The following is a 20,723-nucleotide window of genomic DNA, read 5'->3' as shown; positions in this document are numbered from 1 at the left end:
ACGTGTAGGGGAGGTACCCTAAAAAAAATTAAATTTTTAGATTTTATTGTACGACTTTGTCGGCTTTATTGATTTATATATCCATGCCAAATTTCAGCTTACTAGCACTAACGACCACGGAGCAAAGCCTCGGACAGACAGACAGACAGACAGACAGACAGACGGACATGGCGAAACTATAAGGGTTCCGTTTTATGCCATTTGGCTACGGAACCCTAAAAAACAGTTTTACCTAGATGAGATAAAGGTATTTGGTTCCGTGGTACACCATTACACGACAGATCAATATCATCATCAAATCTTTTGCAGAGACGAAATTAAAATTAAAATACAATCTGCAAAACAAGAGTTGCTTGTTCCTTTTTGCACTCACAAGTTAGAGATCAAATAGTCCATGACAAGACTCGAATACATTGTCAAACATTTGAGCAACGTCTTTTCTTGACGGATACTTTTGCTAACTCGAATACTGTAGGAGCTAGAAGGCCAAAACGTTGGAATTCATCTTAAATGTTTGCTAGGAAGTAAAGTGTGCATAGATACCTGTATTATAATTATATCTTATGATGCGTTTCCATGTTTGGCCCGTACCTCGACCATCATTCCACCGCGTAAGTTTGTCTTATACCTATAGTCGAGTCGTAGCTTCGCATGCTATATGCCAACATAGAAATGTCATTGTAAGTATCTAATAGATAAATTTCCTCGGTTAAAGGTTCGTTATTTTATTGAATCGGCGACTTAAATATTAATGGAAATTATACATCGAATCCATTTAGAGCCGAATTTTCATTGCTAATCGTAAAACAATGAAACAAAACGTACTTGGAAAGTAAACCGTCCTAGTGCCAAAAAATATCACAAACCGCTTCATTTGACACAATTTCAATTGATTGAATCGGATAGAACTAAGAAAGTAGGTGATTTGACCGTGACGTCATTATGTTAGTTTTCATATAAATACCATATAGGGAGGGTTCATAAACAAAAGGGGGCAGCACAGGAGACGTCAGATAAGTCAGATTTTTGGCGCGAGTTGTAGATTCAGACTAAGTTGGCAGCAATTTTGATAGCCCAGACGGTGAAAGTTTGACGTTTAAAATAACCAGTACACCGTCTGGGCTCTATAAAAATCGCTGCCAAATTATCTTGGTTTGACTTTAAATGTGAAGTTTATGCTTCCACTGTAGCCCACAAGATGATAATGCACAAGAAAACGTACGAGAACGGTAGATGGCAGCACTTTGGCGTGATGTGTTAATGTACGTGTTTGCTTCCGATTCAGGTCACAAGATGGCAGACCCTCCAACGCGCACGGTCCCTATTGGCATCGTTTTGATAGGTCTAAAGAAGAAAATGATCAGACTAGTAAAATACCCTATTGGCACGTTCGAGCTTTGGTCCAATGCAAAATAGTACTAGTCCTGTCAAAACGTCAAATGCATTGGTTGTAAAGCCCAACCAGAAATACATGATCATTGTCATGAGGGCGCTGAATAAAAATTCCCATCTTTTACCAGTAGTAAATACTGTGAAAAAAATTCCCAGTAGTTACCACGGGTAACAACTTGGTGGTAACTAGTTATTCTCTTGTATTGAGTGAGGGTCAGTTTAGTATGAAAAATTTAGTTCCAACAAACGCAATATGGCGCGTGATCATATATTACTGGTCAGGCTTTACCTACCTGCTGTGAGTTCCCGTCAATCTGTAATTTACTACAAGCATCAAAGTACTAACCAATTAAGATCATGGACACGACCCCGATGCCTGCCTGTCTCTAAATACCTACCTTTCTAGAGATCTTAGAGGCCATATTGCAGGCTCAACGAAATCTCATTCAAAACCGGAGCAGCCAACTAGGGAACTACCTTTATTCAGCGTGTATTTTTGATACGACCGCATAATCAAAGGGTTGTTAGTTTAGGCTGTAATGAGCACACTTTCATATGTTTTATAAAAACCTTGACGAATTTTATTTTTCCCATATAATATAATTCAGCAGGCAATGTATCACTACTTTGTTTTAACTCGGAAACATTGGACGTCACAACTGTCACAAGTGGCCATGATGTACTTACGAAATACGTTGCCGTTCGAAATCTTGAAAAATTAAGTATGCTCTAGTAGTTAAGACTAAACTAAAAAAAAAACCGAATTGTCTTATAACTAGCACTAAAACCTACTTACGTCTAGTTTAAATTTGCGGTTATATTAAAAATACACACTATAAGGTGATAACTGCTAACAAATTAGTTACCGATACATATTTTAAGAGATGGTACTTTACATTTAAACAATTAACTAAAAATTAAGAAAACTTTTCATATCAGTTAATTATAAGAATATAAAATGAAAATAGTCGGCCTTTGACTGATATGTTTGTTCGTTCGTATAATTGAGACGTTATTTATTGAAAGGAACCTTATTGTCAATGGCGCTTACGCTATTAGCAACGAGGCTCCTATATATAAATACAACGCTGCGCTACGCAGTGCGGCATAAGCGCTCTCGACAAAATATCCAGGTTTCATAGATAACGTCACAATTAATTCAATTTATGTACAATGAATAAGATAAAATTCATTCAAACGTTAATTTATCTTTATTGACATATTTAATTTTTGCACTTGCACCGGTTTAAATATTTTTTATAACTTTTAGGGCAGGTTACTGAAATGAAACACTAATCCACTTATAATTATTTATTAAAGCAGTCTATAACATAACAACATTTTGGAGGTAACTTTAAAAAATAGGGATAAAAAAACCCACTAGATACCACCAAAGATTTATGTATATAACTTCGTATATTGATACCACCAACTCGGTTAGGTTAGGTTTTGGCTGGGATTTATTTTTCCCAGTAGTTACCACTTAACTAATGGGAATGACCCGTACACATGTAGGTAAATGTATGTATCGGATATAATAATTATACTTAACACTTGAGCGCGGCGCATTGAAAGGCCAAAATTATATCATATTTTACTATTCTGAAATGACTCCGAATACACCCTTTGTAATCTTAGGGCTCCTCTACACGATGGCCCAGCGTAGGCCAGTCCAAGGGACGCAGCTATGCGGTGAAATGAGATAGCAATATCACTTGCTCCCTCTAACGCATAAATGCGTCCCTAGGACTGGCCTACGCTGGGCCATCATGTAGAGGAGCCATTAGACACCTCGTTACGCGCCTTCGCTTGTATTGCGGAAATCCATTATTCCGCTGATTTCACTTTCATTTACCCTGGGAAACCCCACAGCTAGATCCGTGGGAAATTAATAATCTGTAGGTACTACCTGACGACCCGGTGACGATACCTACAGCAATTCGACATGCATTGCTGACAGCACGTGACACTATCATATGGCTCTCTATACGAGATTGCTACTTTTTGACAAGTGTGAATACCTATGTAGGGACCCACATAAAGCAAAATTGTTTTGTAATATTGTAACACAAGTGTGCGACGTTGGTCATTACAGAAGAGGCGATATTCTGAGCAATAAGAAAGCCGATATGTGTAATGACCAATGCACACGTGTTTTATACGAAATATTATCAAATGTTCAAAATATTATTGTTAAAAAGTAACCTCCCTTATTCATAAACGTGTACTAAAGTTACGATGCCGCTTATAATCGTTTGTCCCTTTCCGACTTCTTCAACGACGCATAGTTTCCGTTTGGCGATTTGTCGTCTTCGTTATGTTTGTTAGGCAAATTAAGTTTTCAAGACAATTTTTTGTCAAGCACGAGATCTGATGGTAGAATCTATGAGGAATCGAGGAAATTCCTCAAATGTTAAGGATTTATATTCCTATCCTATTTATTAAATAGAACTTGTGTTTAAAAATAACTGCTGTCTGGTGCTTTATTTCATGCATGGTGTGAAATTATTTATTTTAAATACAGTCGAATACCCTATTGCCGGTATCTTACCAGTCAACCATAGGGCAAATCTGAAATGTGTCAAAGTGGGTGACAAAAAAACTGTTTTACCTCCTTTTCTACATAATTAGGCGTAGGACGCCTGCCTGCCTGTCTGTCTGTTACCTTTTCACGTTTAAATCTCTGCGATGAACCGCTTGCGGATTCGAATGAAATTTGATAAGAAGATAGTTTGAGGCCAGAGCAAATGATAGTTTTTATCAATAATCATCATCATTCCACGCAGACGAAGTAAATTATAAGTGGATGGGATTTATCAAGCTTCTTACCTGAGTAAGTTTTATTACACAAATTTAAACACGGTGCGTCTATCCGAACACTTGACTCACACAATCAGTACGTGGGGCTTTAGCTACGCTTTTTAACCGACTTCAATTTCATAGAAGGAGGAGGTTCTGTATTCGGTTGTGGCTATATTTTTTTATTCATCCGTATTGTAGATCGGTACAATTTACCTAGGAACTACAAATTTTAACATCGTTTTTTGGAGGTTTACGTGTTCACTAAGTTGTGTTATATAAAACACCTGGTTGTTGTATAAAAAAACAGAAGACTAATAAAATAAATATGTCGCGTAAACGTAATACTTATCCTTCCCTATTTTCTTAGATAAGCCGTTGTAAACTTTACTTTCGAGAATCAAATTCCTTGGAAGCTTAGCTAAATAGGTAGCTACTTGCCTTATCATACATGTGATAAGTAGGTACTTACTCTTGGATGTATTTATGTAAACAAACATCGTCTAGAAAAATCGTGAAAAATGCACAGGAGAAGGGCTCTATTTGAGTCAAGAAAGTGACGTATTTTTCTACTAACTACCTTAACTTCTTTCTATTACCATTGTCACCTCTTGTTAGCCTCGCTAGCCTCGTTATCTTTAACTCGCTATCTCGAGTCACGTAGGATCAGTTTCAGTAGTAACACGTTTATGTAAGTAAATAAAAAGAAGCGGTTGACATGTCAACGGGATAACCTGTTATCTACTCCTCAAAAGGGGTTTCGAGTGTTCCTGAACAATCAGTCTCGGTCATTGTTTATTCAACTACCTTCATAAGATTATAAGTTACCCTAGTTAACGGAAGATGGTAGTTCAGTTTTGGGAATAGGCAGGGTTGCCATAATTATAAGGAGCTGATACGGGATAATGGGTTAGTAACGGCATTACGGGGGGAGTGCAAATACGTATACACATAACTTTAACTAACATAGGTAAGGGTACAAGGTGGATATAGGTTTTCTGCATATTCTGCTTAAATACGGCGACAGTATACATATATACGGGGACGTATGGCAACCCTAGGAATAGGCCTCATCATTATCGATAAGATCCATATCTGTTTTCCGTTTTTTATTATTTTCGTAGGTAAAGAGTTAGGCTAGCAAGCGCAGCGTAGCAAGTCCACTCACAAGATGGACAGACCTTATTAAGGTCTCCGGAAGACGCTGGATGTGGTTCCCTTCCAACCGGTATATGTGGAGGTTCAAGGGGGAGGCCTATGTTCAGCAGTGGACGTCTTATGGCTGAGATGTTGTTGTTGACGTTGAAACAGTTAGGTAAAATTTCAGGTTAGTTTGATTTTGTAACCTGACCAGATACTTAAATGAAAAATTGGCTGTCAGACATAATATTCGGAAAATTATTATACTAGCCATTATTGACACAATTAAGTTATCTCTTCGACGGCTGTCTATCCTGATTAAAAACCTATAGGATAGCAACCTTACTCAATTTAACCTATAGGAACTGGTTGAGCTGCGCTGCGCTAGCTGCTAACACGGTGGGGCGCCGGGATTTTGGCGCGAGTGAAAGTGCGGTGGTGTGGCCGAAGACCCCGCACTGCGGCTGCGCCGCCGCGGCCGTCAGTACGCGAATAATGCCAGCCACTCGCCTTCACCGACTTCGCCAGTGATCCTCGAGATGCCGTGCAAATAAATGGTTGCGCATTTTGTTCTCCACCGTTTCCAACCCCGGACCCGCGACAATGTGCCCATGGACAACAGTGGCTCTTGTTTTTGTGTTTGTTTGTTCCGGGGCTGCAAGGGAGATAAGCTCGCCGGATATCGCTGCGCTTGATAACCATGTGAGTTTAAGCATAGGTACCTATATATACATTACAAACCGTTCTGAAAATACTTAATACTCGTAGTGCAATAAGGAAAACATGGACTCTCTAGAGGGAGAGCCCTAAAGACCTTTATTCACCTTGCAACAAATCGCATGTGATTTTTGATACTTCATGCGGCTTTGGATCGATCAATTGTATGCGTTGAACTTACTTAGCCGGCAATGTATCTAAAATTGCATCCAATTTGTTGAAAGGTGATTAGAGTATGTATGTAGTGGCCAGTGGATAAATATGCTACAAATATTTCATTTAATTATGCTCTAGGTGAACATTGACATTGGACTGCATATGTAAACCAACAGTAAAAGTTATGCCCTTCCTCATCGTCTGTTCCTCCGCTTCTTTTCGGATTTCACCCCTCTGGTTTCGTGTTACCTAATTCGTTGGGGCGTCATCATCTTGTCAAGATTAGGTTTCTTGGAGAGTATCACTCAAATGCAATAAGTGCAAGTTTGTAATTCATATCATCCGTCCTCTTCCTGGGAATCCCGGTTGTTTACGTTGGGAGCGTTATCACGGTCGGTCGGGCTGCGCGTGCGTTGACCGTACGTGCACTTTTACTTTCCGCCAGCTGAGTGCTGTTGCCTTGTTATCACGAGAACAAGACGCTAGACAGCGCATGTCGAGCAAGGTACAAGTAGTTACTTAGCTTGTGGTTAGGGCAACTACTGGCTTTTTTTAGAAGGCTTCATATATTCCAATAAATTTAGGCTAAGTGCTATATCATAAACTATCGGTAGCAATTTATCTTTATTCCTTTTACAATTAATAAAGATACTTAGAAATAAAATTTAACGCTGAGGTATGTGCAAAATAACATATTTTGGGCAATATTTTCAAAGAAACATTCTTAACCGTCTGTAAAAAGTAGCCATAACCATAAAAAGCCTTGCTCGGTGAATAGCATTGCATACTCGTATAGCGTCCGTTTGCGTAACCATGAATCGTCCCACAAGGTGGTTGGACTCAATTTTTCCACTTAGCCTGTAAAAACCGTGGCGTTGTTCATTATGTAAGTACTAGCTACGGGTTTACAGACTTCGCGAAATTAGTAAGTTTTCCTTGTTGACAATGGAACCTTAAAATCATAGCTGCGATATCCTTGATGGCTGCAATTAACGTTGCCGATTGACACCTGCAATATCAGAGGGGTTGCAATGCCTTACCGGGATACACTCTTTTCTTCAAATGGGAATACATTCTTTTCTTGAAGGTTTAAAGGTCCGGAAATACCGCTGGCGACAGTTCATTCCACAGTTTAACTGTGCAAGGCAGGAACTATGCTATCTACTCCTATGGGATTACAGCTATCCATGCCGTGATGGGTCGTGATATACCATGCCTTATTTTTAAAAACTCTATCGCAGATCGGGCAGGAAAGTTGACCAGAATCATTGTAGGCAGGTTTCGGCCAGCATTTACGTATCTGACGTTTCGCATCAAGGTCAATGAAACGAACGTCTTAAAAAATCATTACGCTCGTTTTAACACGAGAACGTCACCATTCCGGCCGAAGGGAAGGGAAGCGTTAGGTGGCGCTTAAGCACGTCTTTATAACGTAGGTGCTGCCCACCTGGCTTCCGTTTACCAGCTGATAACTGGGAATACAAAATGGCTTTCGGTAGTCTGCATCTGCAATCACTCATACGCCAAACATGCCCACACCACCTTAGCTGACCCTTCATCAAGAGCGTTGCCATGCCAGGCTATCCTACGATGCTTAAAGATTATAACGAGATACTATCTGAAGACTTAAAGAATAGAGTTGAATAGATAAAGACAAATGAATTAACAACCGATGATGTAGGATTAGAATGTGCTAGCGATGAGTGTTATACCTAATGGATTGAACAAAATCGACGTAATAATGGTAATAATTAGGTCCGATAGATGAAGCGGATGTGCACCACTTTCGCTGTTACGTGCAACTGTTATATAACAACACGTGCTAATAGTTCTCGAACTCGAAATAGTGACCGAGTAGCCTTGCATATTAGCATTGAGTTTAGGACCGACCTACGCCCTCTAATTAATCGCCGCATCGCGAGCGCAGACTTCTGGCCGAAAGGTGTGATATTTCGGCGGTTTCGTGGGAATCTGCCGAATCCCGCACCAGAACAGGCGGCGCAACCGAAAACTGCGTCGTCAAAATGATATTTATATTTTAAGATTTTTATTATTATATGTATGTTAGTCTGTAAGGTATGTATATATGGGCCATAGTTGCCTGAAAATAAATGATATTTAATTTAATTTAATTTAATTTAATACCCTTGGCTACACAATGCAATTAAGGTTATCATAATCGATTTCGAGTCCAATAAAACATAAACGCAGGTAATTATAAAGATACTAATTGCCTTTGATATTTTTTCACAAGGACAATGGAATCAATCGGAAATATCGAGAGATATTAGTACGAGTAGGTATTAATCATCGAACTCACAAAGTGATAGGACCCAATTGCTAACTGTATATGTATAATGTTCACTTAAAGAACAATACTACATAATTTAATCTCTTTTTGATAGTCCAATGGTAAGTAAAAGTATGCACTGCTTCACTGCACCATGCATCACAGAAGTGGGATAGCTATAAAATGTCTATAAATAGGTAAAGACATACATGTCCAGTGAAATGGTAAAACGAGTCTAAGTAAATGATAAAATGGATTCGCCATTTTAACATCCTGTGCCACTTGATCATATTCCTTAGAGATTTGGTCAAATCTTTTGTTTTGATCATTTCCCAGTGACATGTATAAGCTAGGAATATACAGACAGATCTGTCTAATAAATGTCTCTGACGGATACAACGGTCAAAATATGGCGGAAATAAGGCACAAATATAGTGAGCATGCCAAGTGCTACGGCAAGCTATAGAGCGTATAGGGATATCTCCCCCTGGTGTTGCGGGTGTCCGTGGGCGGCGGTAATCGCTTACCATCAGGTGATCCGTCTGCTCGTTTGCCTCCTATATCATAAAAAAAGTTTGCGTAGTCAGGGTCTATCTGCCAGAGATTTGTGTCTGTGCTGTGTATATCGCGGACCTGGCGCGAATTTCGTCGTTGATCATATCCCGGACACTAACTTGAAGTGGTTAAATTTTATCGGTTTGTGATGACTAAATTTTTTTACGTGTTTTCCGTGGCTGCCGTTCCTCAACCCACCAACGGAGCGGCACTGACGTCCACGAGGGTTTATTACACATCGCCTTACCAGACAAATTTAATATACCTACACATCTGTGCGTATATCGCTAGCTATACCTATACATATGTAGGTACTTCAATCGTGTAACTAATATTAGTTACGTACTCAACCAGCAATTTTTATTTCTCCTGATTGACTAATTAATACATTTGAAACAAATTTTTTACGATACATTCACCTAATTAATTCGTAAATAGACATTACTTTGTTTATTACCCACTTACCAGGCCATTAGTGTACCTAATACGTAGTTCAATACAATGTGTTCGAATAGGAACTATTTTTCCGCCGTGCTGGGTCACTAAACGATCAGTTATGCAAGTTTGGGTGTGCGTAATCCGTAATTTGCGTGTTTCCGCACTTGTGCTGGAATTACTTAGTAACGTATACGAATTTGATAACTTGCCGGCAATTAAGTTAGTAATCACCTCATTTGTTCATTAATACGTTTCTACTGATGAATATAATTTTAGTGATGCGAATCTAGCGAGGGTTGTTAATCCTATGAATAAATAAATAATAAAAACTGTATAATTTGTCTAGAATATACTCGTATGGTATGACTACATCACATTCGTTTCTCATTATTATGTCATCACTAAGAGATACAATCAACTTAAAACTTTTTAAAGCTTCTGATTAACTATCCCATTTGGCAACGACGCAGTTGTAACGTAGTGTTCGCATGCTTTTCTCTTTATACTCTGTGCTCAACGATAGATAGATAGATAGAATACTCTTTATTGGCACACCTCAGTAAAAAGATACAAGAAAATAAACAATTGATTAAATGTAGAGGCAGACAACAGGTCTTATCGCTAAAAAGCGATCTCTTCCGGACAACCTTCGAGTAGCGGAAATAGAGAAGATAATCGAAAAAGTAGGTGTTGCTAAACCGTTATGAAGCCTTCACACACACAATTACAGTGAATAAACATACACATATAAGGAATACAAATACATAAATATACATATAAATATATTTAAAATTAACCGAAAAATAGCTAAATATGACAGTAGCATGTCAGCCACAGAGTAAAAATAACTATGTACTATATAAACACTAAGGGAGAGATAAATAATGTTCTTCGAGTGATTTTTTAAACACAGCAAGAGATTGAGCGCGTCTAACGTCAACGGGTAAAAAGTTCCAGAGTCGGACAGCTTGAAAAGTAAATGAAGTGATGTAAAATTTTGTAGAAGAAGATGCGCGACAGCCTCACAGAATTTAGATAGTTAAAACGCTCCTTGAGATAGCGAGGAGTCGGGGGTATAACGATCCACACTCTCCTGAAAACCTCAAGTCCCTCTTTCAGTTCTACGGCATTTCTCGCGACCGTCAGCTACGCTCTTCTGGCAATATGTCTTTATCCATATCTCTACATCGCAATGGCTTCATGTCGAACTCGTTCTGCGTGCAGTTTGCGCTCGCGAATTCACCTTTTCATACCGACGTAGTCCTCATTTTCCTCTCTGTATTAACTTTATTAAAAATCTTTTAACACAATTTGTTGTATATCAACCCCCACTATGCTCCTAAGTTTGTTTTTTCGTATTTCTAATTATTATAAGAGTTAGGAGCATTTAAAAAATGTATGATACCTGTTTTTCGTTCTGAATTTTTACAATAATCAAAAAGTCGAAAAAAGTCAAACGTAGCGGCATTGCATAGCTATGGTCAATTTACATCAAATTATGTTATAATATTTTCCATAATATTCATATCCAGAGAGGAAAATGGGGACTACCTTTGTATGGAGAAACGACCGTCCCCTTTCAGCTTAGTATCCAAATTATCTAAATACTCGTAAATTCACTTTTAGGAAATCTATCTTTATCTATGTGCTTTCTTTGCTGGTAGCATGGCAAGGATTGAATGAATGAATGAATGATTGCTAGTTTTATAACTTAAATATTAGGTATCTGTATTTATATTGTATGTATTGTATATAAAAGTCGCAAATTGTGAGTTACGCAAGCGGCGCCAGAGTCGCCAGACACTTTCTTGCATTATTTTGATCGCAAAAACGAGAGCAACAATTACCTCGTGAAAGGCAGCCCAATCATACTTTGGAAAGTAAGTATGTACTATCGCTTAACCTTTTACGCATTAAAAAAAACAGATACAAATGATACGTGATACTGAAAGTTTCTGGAATGAGCCAGTTAGAGGTCACGCAATGAAAATGTTTATTTGTTGAAAATATAATTTATTGTCTATTTTTAGATACAATTTGATCGGGGATGAACAGTATTTTAGGAATGGAATGAAAATTATATGTCAGGGTTTTTTAAAGATTTAAAAAAAAAAACCAGGAACTTCCAGTATGACCTAAGTATCGAGCGTTCTCCCATCTCAAGGCCGCGTATCCACCAGAGATATACGAGGATGCGTAGCGAGAGAATGAGGACTACGTTTGTATGAAAAGGCGATTTCGCACGGGTCCTCTACTTTCGTCTTAAATCTCATGAGTCACTATTATGACATGTATAGATATTTTAAATTTTACCATCATCGTCTACAAGTGCTACCTGACTAATTAATATTATAAGGACATTATTACACAAATTGACTTAGTCCCACAGTAAGCTCAATTAAGGTTTGTGTTGTTGGTACTTACACAACGATAGATATAATATTTAAATAAATAAATCTTAGTAAAGTACTTAAAAATAGTGCTCATCTTACACAAACCACCGTAACCTGTACAACATAAATACCAAACACAAATACATACATATATTTAAGTAAATAACCCATCTGCATAATACCTAAAGTTCATTGTATGCATAGTATCTGAGGAAATAGTATTGTTTCGACGCATTGTTAACAAAACAATCAATCGACCCTGACATGAAGACATTGAACTTCAGACTGACCAACGATCTATATTGTATTAGATATTTCACTCGATTCGGTTTCGAAATCACTAATGGGGTCACGGGTTTTCAATTCAGATGAGCGATCTTCGAACTGTCTAGAATTCATTTTTTGCTGACCTTTCAGGCAGCCTCGGAATCAGACATTGACCGTTTTTTTTTCTAATTATGAAAAGCATGACAATAATAAATAATATTCAGGACGTAAGATCAAAAAACGTGTAAGACGCACGAATGATATTTATGTTACTTAATTTTGGATTATTTTATTTTAATTCTCTAGGCACTTTCGTTGGTGACGGTTAGTCAGGTACCAAACCTACTTGATTAATGGTTGAATTAATTAAGACTTCGTATATATACCAAACTGTAATCGCATGTACCTACTTTTCACTATAGGATCCCGACTCAACTATAAAGAATTCTTACGAAACGCGTTAGTCAACTGTAATGTATTCATCAAAGCCTAGAATAAACACAAAATACATCAACACGCTACTATTTAATGAAGGAAGTGCGTTGATGTCTTTTGTACTATCTTTTTATCCACTAAGATACATCTCATTTTGTTTAATTATTTAGGTTCTATAAAAGTATTATTTTTACGAAAAAGTATTATTTAGTTGACTCATTGAAAAAGTATTGTATACCGCCTTGTGGCCTAAACACTGTACTCGACTATAAAGCTCTCTATTATATCACGGTTGTATAAAATACTATAATATGTTTGAGTATCATGAGAGTGTTTTATTAAATGCATTAAACGCATGTAAAAGAAAGATTTATTATTTTTATTCCTCTACTTATTCTCATTTTTCATTAAAATAACATTATTATCCTAGCGCAATATAACACATGCCCGGCGCATTGCACAATGTAAATGCTGTTTATTAGTATTATAGCTCAGCGAAAGCCATAACACTAATATATTATTGTTTACAAGTTGTTTAGTATCACGCGTAACAGTTTATTCATGATAGAGTTTCAACCTTAGCCTCATTATTTGTGCCATAACGGGTTACGTAATGGAAAGACGTCTCGTTTCGTCACTGACGTTACGTCAGAACACATATCGGGGAAAGCGAACGTGTGTTGCTGCTCATATTATTATTGTAAACATAGGAATGCGACTGATATAAGGAAGTTTTGTTAAATATGACTGAAAATATATAGCACTTATTGTCAGGCTCCGAAGTTTTAAATTATAAATAATATGTACATTAAAAATAACAAGTAAATACGTAAAAAAATTGTACTACGCAGAGATAAAGATAATTTTATTGTCAAAAATGGTGTACAAAGATATAACATGTCATTTATATATCTTTGTACACCGTTTTTGACAATAAAATTATCTTTATCTCTGCGTAGTACTTAACTTATAGCCTGACAATAAGTTCTACTGACAATACGGTCACGTCTGAAAATATCGGTACGAAAAAAGTGCCAAAAATATGTATACAAGACTTTATTGCACATATATTAAGGTAGTGTATACATATTTTAGGCACATTTTTCGTATCGATATTTTCATACGTGACTGTACAATATAGGTAGGTGTCAACAGATTGCCCACGATAGTGGGTTGAGTTTGAGTTTAACAGAAAGAATTTGCAAGTATAACAAAAGGGATAAGAGACATCTGCTAACAGTGCGAACAAAAATAAACATTCGTTAAAAGCAATCATTTAGGAAAAGTAGGAATTTTAAAGTATGTAATCTAAACAATACTATGTTACTAATTTATAATATTCATTGCTGATTAAAAATATCACGGAAATCCTGAAATCGATTTATGTTGTAGGTAATTAATCCTATAGGTCATCCAAATAACACAGTTTACTGATGAAATCTCATCGCATTCACTGGCTAATACTTCCATGATGATTATGCAAAATGGAAAAATTTTATTTAATAAATAGCTACAGAAGGTACTACATTACGTACCACATTATTTAGCAGATTTAATTAATGAACGTTAGTTGGTTGCAATCACTATGATGCTGAATAGTAGATTGTTAACGAAAGGATCAAAGGCGAAATATGGCCTTTAGCTTGAGCCGGAATGGGTGATTTTCACCTGAATTAAACACTACTATTAATTTCCAATACAAGGAAAGTAAAATACATGCGTATTTTACAAAACATTACTAAGTATATAGTTGTACAGTCAGCATCAATAGTAGCGGATGAAACAACGCGCCAAAAGTATCTGACATCTCAGACAACTTTTCCAAATATAGATAAATTTCTAAAATTCACGTTCCAAAGTATATCTTTTACAGTCTCAGTTGTTCTATATTAAAGACATCAGTTTTTATTAAGCGGTTAAAGAATGGTAGATACTTATGAAGCGTTATTTGATCCACTACTTTTGATGCTGACTGTACAGTATTTCAATTCATAACCGATTTTTCATTGCTCATGTTAAAAAAAGAAAAGAACGCATTTGGAAAGTAAATGCCCTAGGGCCTAAACCTATCACTTTCAACCTGCTTCATAGATAAACGATGAGCCACTTGCAGAGCATGAGAAATGAAAACCATTTTACCATCGTCGTCTCCAAGTATTACCTGGCTTATAAACTGAAATAGATATCATACAATCAGCAAGAAAAAGTGACCAAGTCTACCGGAGGCCGAGACAGCGTCTTCAGCTTACGCAGTTACCTTCCTGACCACTAAACCACTCGGCCACGGCGGTACCCGTCCCAAATTCTCTGGTGTACTATCTTGAAAAGGTTAGGCGCCTCTGATCAACTCTAAGGGCGAGCAGTGTGTGCTTGCACCTGCTATACGAATCCTTATTCTGGATTACGATACAGCGAGAGAGATGGATCTATCGAACTAGGAAACAAAAAAAATAATAATTGGGTAACATATTTTGAGTTCTTTTTTTTTCTTTGGTGAATTACATCTATTTCAGTTTATAATTTAATTAATTTATGTATACTAGTGAGTAGTGTGACTACTTAAAAAACAAATCAAAATCTGTTTCATAAAATAATTTGATTTGTTCCCTAGTTACCTGACTTTATTGTGGTGGCACTTCCCCTGTTGAGTCATTCCACAATTCGCCGCCTGTCAGATGTGATGAGAATGAAAGTGTAACAAAAACTAGGCAAAACGAAAAAAGTAATGGCATATCAGATCACCGGAACATGGCTTTGAGATTGTGAAAGCAACATTGACATTACTGGCCAATTATTTTGCCATTGCGCAAGTGCGGTAATGCACGTGCGCGCTGCGAAAGCGAAGCTGCTGTGAACTTTAAATAAACATTAAACAATGCTTATGTAAGTGCATTTCCGTTGGGACGGTCTATCTCGGCAAGTTTATCTGTGTTTTTGGTTTTATGGCCTTTCTGATGTCGCGTGATGGGTCACGTAAATTTTAGATAGTTATGTAAGTAAACGGTAATCGTAGGTGTGTTGTTTTGACTGACAAAACTACATGTAACTAGTGGCTCTGTGCGCTGTAGACCTCACGAACCCCTATATCATAAGTATCATAACTACGCCATTTTGAAAAGAAATGCAGAACTGCATCGACCAAATTATGCAATAGTATCGAACCTGCTCAATAAATCTCACGACATTCGGTTGAGAAATACGAGCTGTAAAGGAGAAGATCCGGACCAGAGAGCGAAACTTTGGTTCTGGTGACGTCATTATGAAGTTAAGTCGCATATAGGATGTTTTCTAAAAACAACATTGTAACACCTCAATGATTCTTAATAATGATAATATATATATATATATATATATATATATATATATATATATATATATATATATAATTGTTTATTTATAAAAATGCTTGGTTATTTACACAAAAAATAATGTAAACATTAAAAAACGATACGAGTAACATTTTTTATTGGGTAATGACTAATTCGAATGTAATGTTATTAAAAAAAAATATTATTCCTTGTGTAAGTGAATAAAACAACACAACAAAGTTTTTCCTTAATATTTAGATATATACTTACATTTCACACGTTTATTCAGGGCAAAAAAAAATTGTTGAATTAACAAAATTGGCGTCGCACTGGTCATAATTCCTATAAACACACCTGGAGCAAATGTTGTTGACAGCCATCAAAAGAAATTGATGGCCGTCAATAACGCATATACGGCTGAATAGATTCCATTCCGACTTCAAAAAATAATATTTTTGTTACAATTTACTAATAAAAAAATAAGTAAACAGAAATTGGATGTCTTTTCCACCAATCTTGTTTTTAACATGAGAGAAACAGTTAGTTATGTTTTTATACGTGGCCAGTACGTATAAAAACTCTTAACTCAAGTTTCAATATCAGTAAACTAAATAGGCTAATAAGTTGTTATTTGAGTAAGTATCTATAATCTAAATAAAAACACTCTGTATTTACCTTGACGTCATACGTCTGTCACGGCACAAAAGTTTCGCTCTCTGATCCGGACACACAAAAAAAGAGTCCAATAAGCTGCACAGGAGATTTGCGCTGTGTTCAGTCAATAAATACAATGTGAGCTGTACCACTCGAGAACCCCCATGATTCCGCCATTTAAAAATTGCCAAAAACTTAAAAAAATATATATTTAATCATTTAACCCACTCACACAATTTCAAGAGAATCGGTTGTGAATTGCGGTCTGCAGAGAAGAACATCCGGAGTCCGGAAATACGAAAGCATTTTTGCCCAAGCTGAAATGGAGACCTTCGCTAACGCTCGGTTAATTATAGGACCCTCGACGTAATATAAAAATCTGTACCCGATAAAATCTGGCCATGCATGATCTGGTATATCTTTTTACCGAATGCAAAAGATTTATCATATCATGCATGGCCAGATTTTATTAGTCTTAAATATAAAAATAATGTCCCTGGGTCCCTGTCCAGCAAAACACATTCAAGTACGATGTTAATACAAATATGTAGTAGGAAGTAATGTGTTCTTTTGAACTTCCAGGTGTCATCAGGTAACAGAAGCCAGCGGTTTCTCTTCGATGCCATCTTCGGACTGGAGGTGCCACTCCTGGATGAGCAGAGTGTGGAGGAGGAAGACGATGACTCGCAGGTCAAGAACTGCTCATGTGGCAAGTATTCACGTTCACCAACCTTCCCATTGCGGCACTTTTGATGTAGCCAGTTGTACCTTACTGCCAATATTCTTGTCGGACCAATCCACTTTTGTAGACCTTGTAGTTCAGTAATTGTTACTTTGACTCAATTTGAGATTTTATCTTTCCTTTTGTCTAAGTGTTTGTACCTATGTGTTATAGGTATAATTCTACTTATTGGATATATTTACATATTTTTGATTTGTTAACCAATTATTTGAAATACCGGGACAGTGAGCTGCGAGTTGGCATGAAGAAATTATGAATGAATTCAAAAAGTCACAATGTACTTTTACGGCCGATGGTACGTTGCTAACAAGTCTAAACTTTTATTGTTTGCATATTAGCCAGGTTAATGGAGTTATTTCAAGGTTCCGTATCCAAAGGGTGACAATAGGAGCCCTACAATATGTTTTACGTTACATACGATGTAAAAATATCACACGTACCTTAGTTCAGTTCAGCATGTCCTTTGTTGCAAAATTGTAATTATAAGACACTACAGCAAGTAGCTGGTTCTCAAACAGGTGTCTTTTAATCTTGCTCAAACGTCTAAACATATTTATTATACACTGGACAAATCTATAATTCACAAATTTTCATGCTACACTGAAATTTGCATGGTCCAAATCTATTCACAAATTTTCATGCTACACTGAAATTTGCATGGTCCAAATGTATTCACAAATTTTAGCGCTTACATGCAGTTCTAATTGTGCATTCAAATTCACTTTTTAGAGTGCGGCAGAGCAAATCCTCTTCCTAGGAAAATAGGTAAGTTGTGTCATTAATAGCACTCGTTACCGAAATGCACCTATAATCTAATATTACCAGTAGTAGAATTAGTATCCGCAGTATCCTAGTACCTATTGTTAATTTAGTTATGCACATTCCACAACATGCACTGTACCTATGCTTAATTTGTAAATGTTTATATTTGTATTTATATAGATTAGGACTTAGGTATTGTATTATAAGTAAATATGTTCAAACTGGTAGTCTGAGGCCCTACTGCGATGAATGAAATTTCTTTATCTCTGCCTCTGTATCTCTCGAAATATGCAAGAGTGTTAGAGAGGCAGATAACATTTTTCAATGTTGGCGGTAAGCGCTCTGATTCGTATGATTCGTATTCTACTCGAATATTATATTTTTTGGAAAAATGAGGCTTGTTTATAACCTACTACAGTCAATGTACAGGTACATTTAGTGCACAGGTGGGTACAACTATGTATTTAGAAATCTGATAATATTAACACCTTAAAAGTGTGACTAATCTTTCTCTATAATACCTACATATGTATCTTTGTATAGAAATATAATTATATATCCTGCACACACAGGAGTGCTAAGCTGATAGTTTTGCTGACTGCACCTAGTTATAATACATATACCTTCTGGGTTCCACTAGAAGTATAAAACTGGCTTACAAAATAGTGTTGTGATGTATGTGGGTACTTAGCCAAATATATTAGCTAATAAATAAGTGGGTAGCACTAGATTTCTTTGTCTCGATTAAATACTGTAACGAACGGACGTGTGTTATTTCTGCAACCCTTAGTCGGACGCCACCCCCTTCATCTCTATTTCTCAGTGGCGACGAGTCGTTCGGACCTTTTGTGCGTGTACTGTGCGTGTTGTGTTGGTGAAAAAAATAAATAACAATGTCAATCGGCAAAATAGGCGAGTTTAAGATCGCGTCGGACAATTGGCGGTTATATGTAGAACGACTTGAACAGTATTTCTTGTGTAACAACATTAAAGCTGAGTTGCAAGTGCCTACGTTAGTGACCGTGATTGGTGCCGAGTGTTATGAGCTCCTAGTCAACTTATGTACGCCGGATAAACCTACTTCAAAAACATTCGCCGAACTAACTACCATTTTAGAAAAACATCTGCAACCGAAACCCAGTGTTCTTGCAGAACGTTATAAATTTAGGCATAGAAAACAAGGAGACAGTGAATCGATGTCTAATTACGTGGCAGTTTTGAAAAGAATGTCTAAGACGTGTGATTTTGGGGCGTGGCTCGAAGAAAGTTTAAGGGATCAGTTTGTATGTGGAATTCAGAGCGAGACCATTCGACAAAGGCTTTTTGCTGAAGATAAGCTAGATTTCACTAAAGCTTTTAATCTGGCAGTTAGTATGGAAGCGGCTGAGAAGGACGCCGCTATGGTCGAGGGGTCGCGAAAGCCTGCTAGCGACGGGACAAGTGCGGCGGCGTCTTGTCAAGCGATATCGGCGAGTTTGTCACGACGCAGGAGCGAGGCGGCGCGGGGAGCATGGCAACCGCGCGGCGCAGAGCGAGGCGCCAGCGCTGGTCGTGGTGCTCGCGCCAGCGGCTGGCAGGCGGCGGCGTCGGCGGGAAAGCGACGTGACACACACTGTAACGCTTGCGGCGGGACGCACGGCACGGAAACCTGCCGATTCACCCGTTACGTGTGCAAGGTGTGCAACAAGCAAGGACACTTACAGCGGGTGTGTCCATTAATGGTGGATACTCACAGCGTGGACGTGATGAACATGGCCAGTCAGCGGGAAACATATAGTGAGGACAGTGACATGAGTGACGAGGTAATTATCATACATGTTAATAACTTAAGGGCAGCGGATTACAAACCCATTTTTATGAAAATAATTGTGCAGGGCATTGACCTTGATATGGAATGTGATACAGGCAGTGCGATATCATGCGTTAGCAAAAAAGTTTACGAACAGTTGTTTTCTCAGTTAATACTAGAGGATAGTAATGTTAGATTACGTTATTACACTGGAGAGCTTGTAAAACCGGTGGGTGTAGTGAAACCACTGGTAAAATATAAAGATAGGCAGGAATATTTGGAGATGTATGTAATCGAAAATGCTAAATCCATATTGATAGGTAGACAATGGCTGGCGGAATTAAATATACCTATACCTACGCCATGCAGACCGCGCAGTGTGAATAGTACTGAGGTAAATGACAATGAGTTTAACTTGGCGGATTTCAGTTCCAGATTTTGTGACGTGTTCGCGGATGGTCTGGGGCGGTTTACCGGCGGTCGCGTGAGCATCCACCTGCGGGAAGGGGCGCGGCCGGTGTTCCTGCGCGCGCGGCCCCTGGCGTACGCGCTGCGCGCGCCGGTGGAGCGCGCGCTAGAGCAGCTGGTGCGCGACGGCGTACTCACCCCCGTCGACCGCTCCGACTGGGCTACCCCCATAGTCCCGGTTGTAAAGAAGGACGGTAATGTAAGAATTTGCGCTGATTACAAACTAACTTTAAATAGAATGCTAGAAGTCGATCGATATCCGTTACCTAGGGTAGAAGATTTGTTGGCGCGCCTGTACGGAGGGAAGCGATTTAGTAAGATCGATTTATCCCAGGCCTACGCACAATTTGAACTGGACGATTCTCGGAAATACACCGTGATTAATACTCATAAGGGGTTATTTCGTTATAATCGTCTT

The 20,723-nt window shown here is 37.9% G+C and overlaps 1 protein-coding gene across 1 annotated transcript in view; it reads left to right on the top strand.

The window, feature by feature from the left end:
* The first annotated feature begins 223 nt into the window (after positions 1–223).
* LOC133516622 (transmembrane protease serine 9-like) overlaps positions 224–20,723 on the top strand; it is a 46,964-nt gene continuing 26,464 nt past the window's right edge. Inside the window, exons 1-3 of the mRNA XM_061849636.1 lie at positions 224–6,033; positions 17,127–17,253; positions 18,016–18,051. Of these exons, the coding sequence (XP_061705620.1) occupies positions 5,935–6,033; positions 17,127–17,253; positions 18,016–18,051 (262 nt within the window). The 5' untranslated portion in view covers positions 224–5,934. The remainder of the gene's footprint in view (positions 6,034–17,126; positions 17,254–18,015; positions 18,052–20,723) is intronic.

This window comes from Cydia pomonella, chromosome 3 (assembly GCF_033807575.1).
Source record: "Cydia pomonella isolate Wapato2018A chromosome 3, ilCydPomo1, whole genome shotgun sequence".
NCBI lineage: Eukaryota > Metazoa > Arthropoda > Insecta > Lepidoptera > Tortricidae > Cydia > Cydia pomonella.
Note: the sequence above shows the minus strand (reverse complement) of the source record. Positions and strands in the feature narration are given on the sequence as shown.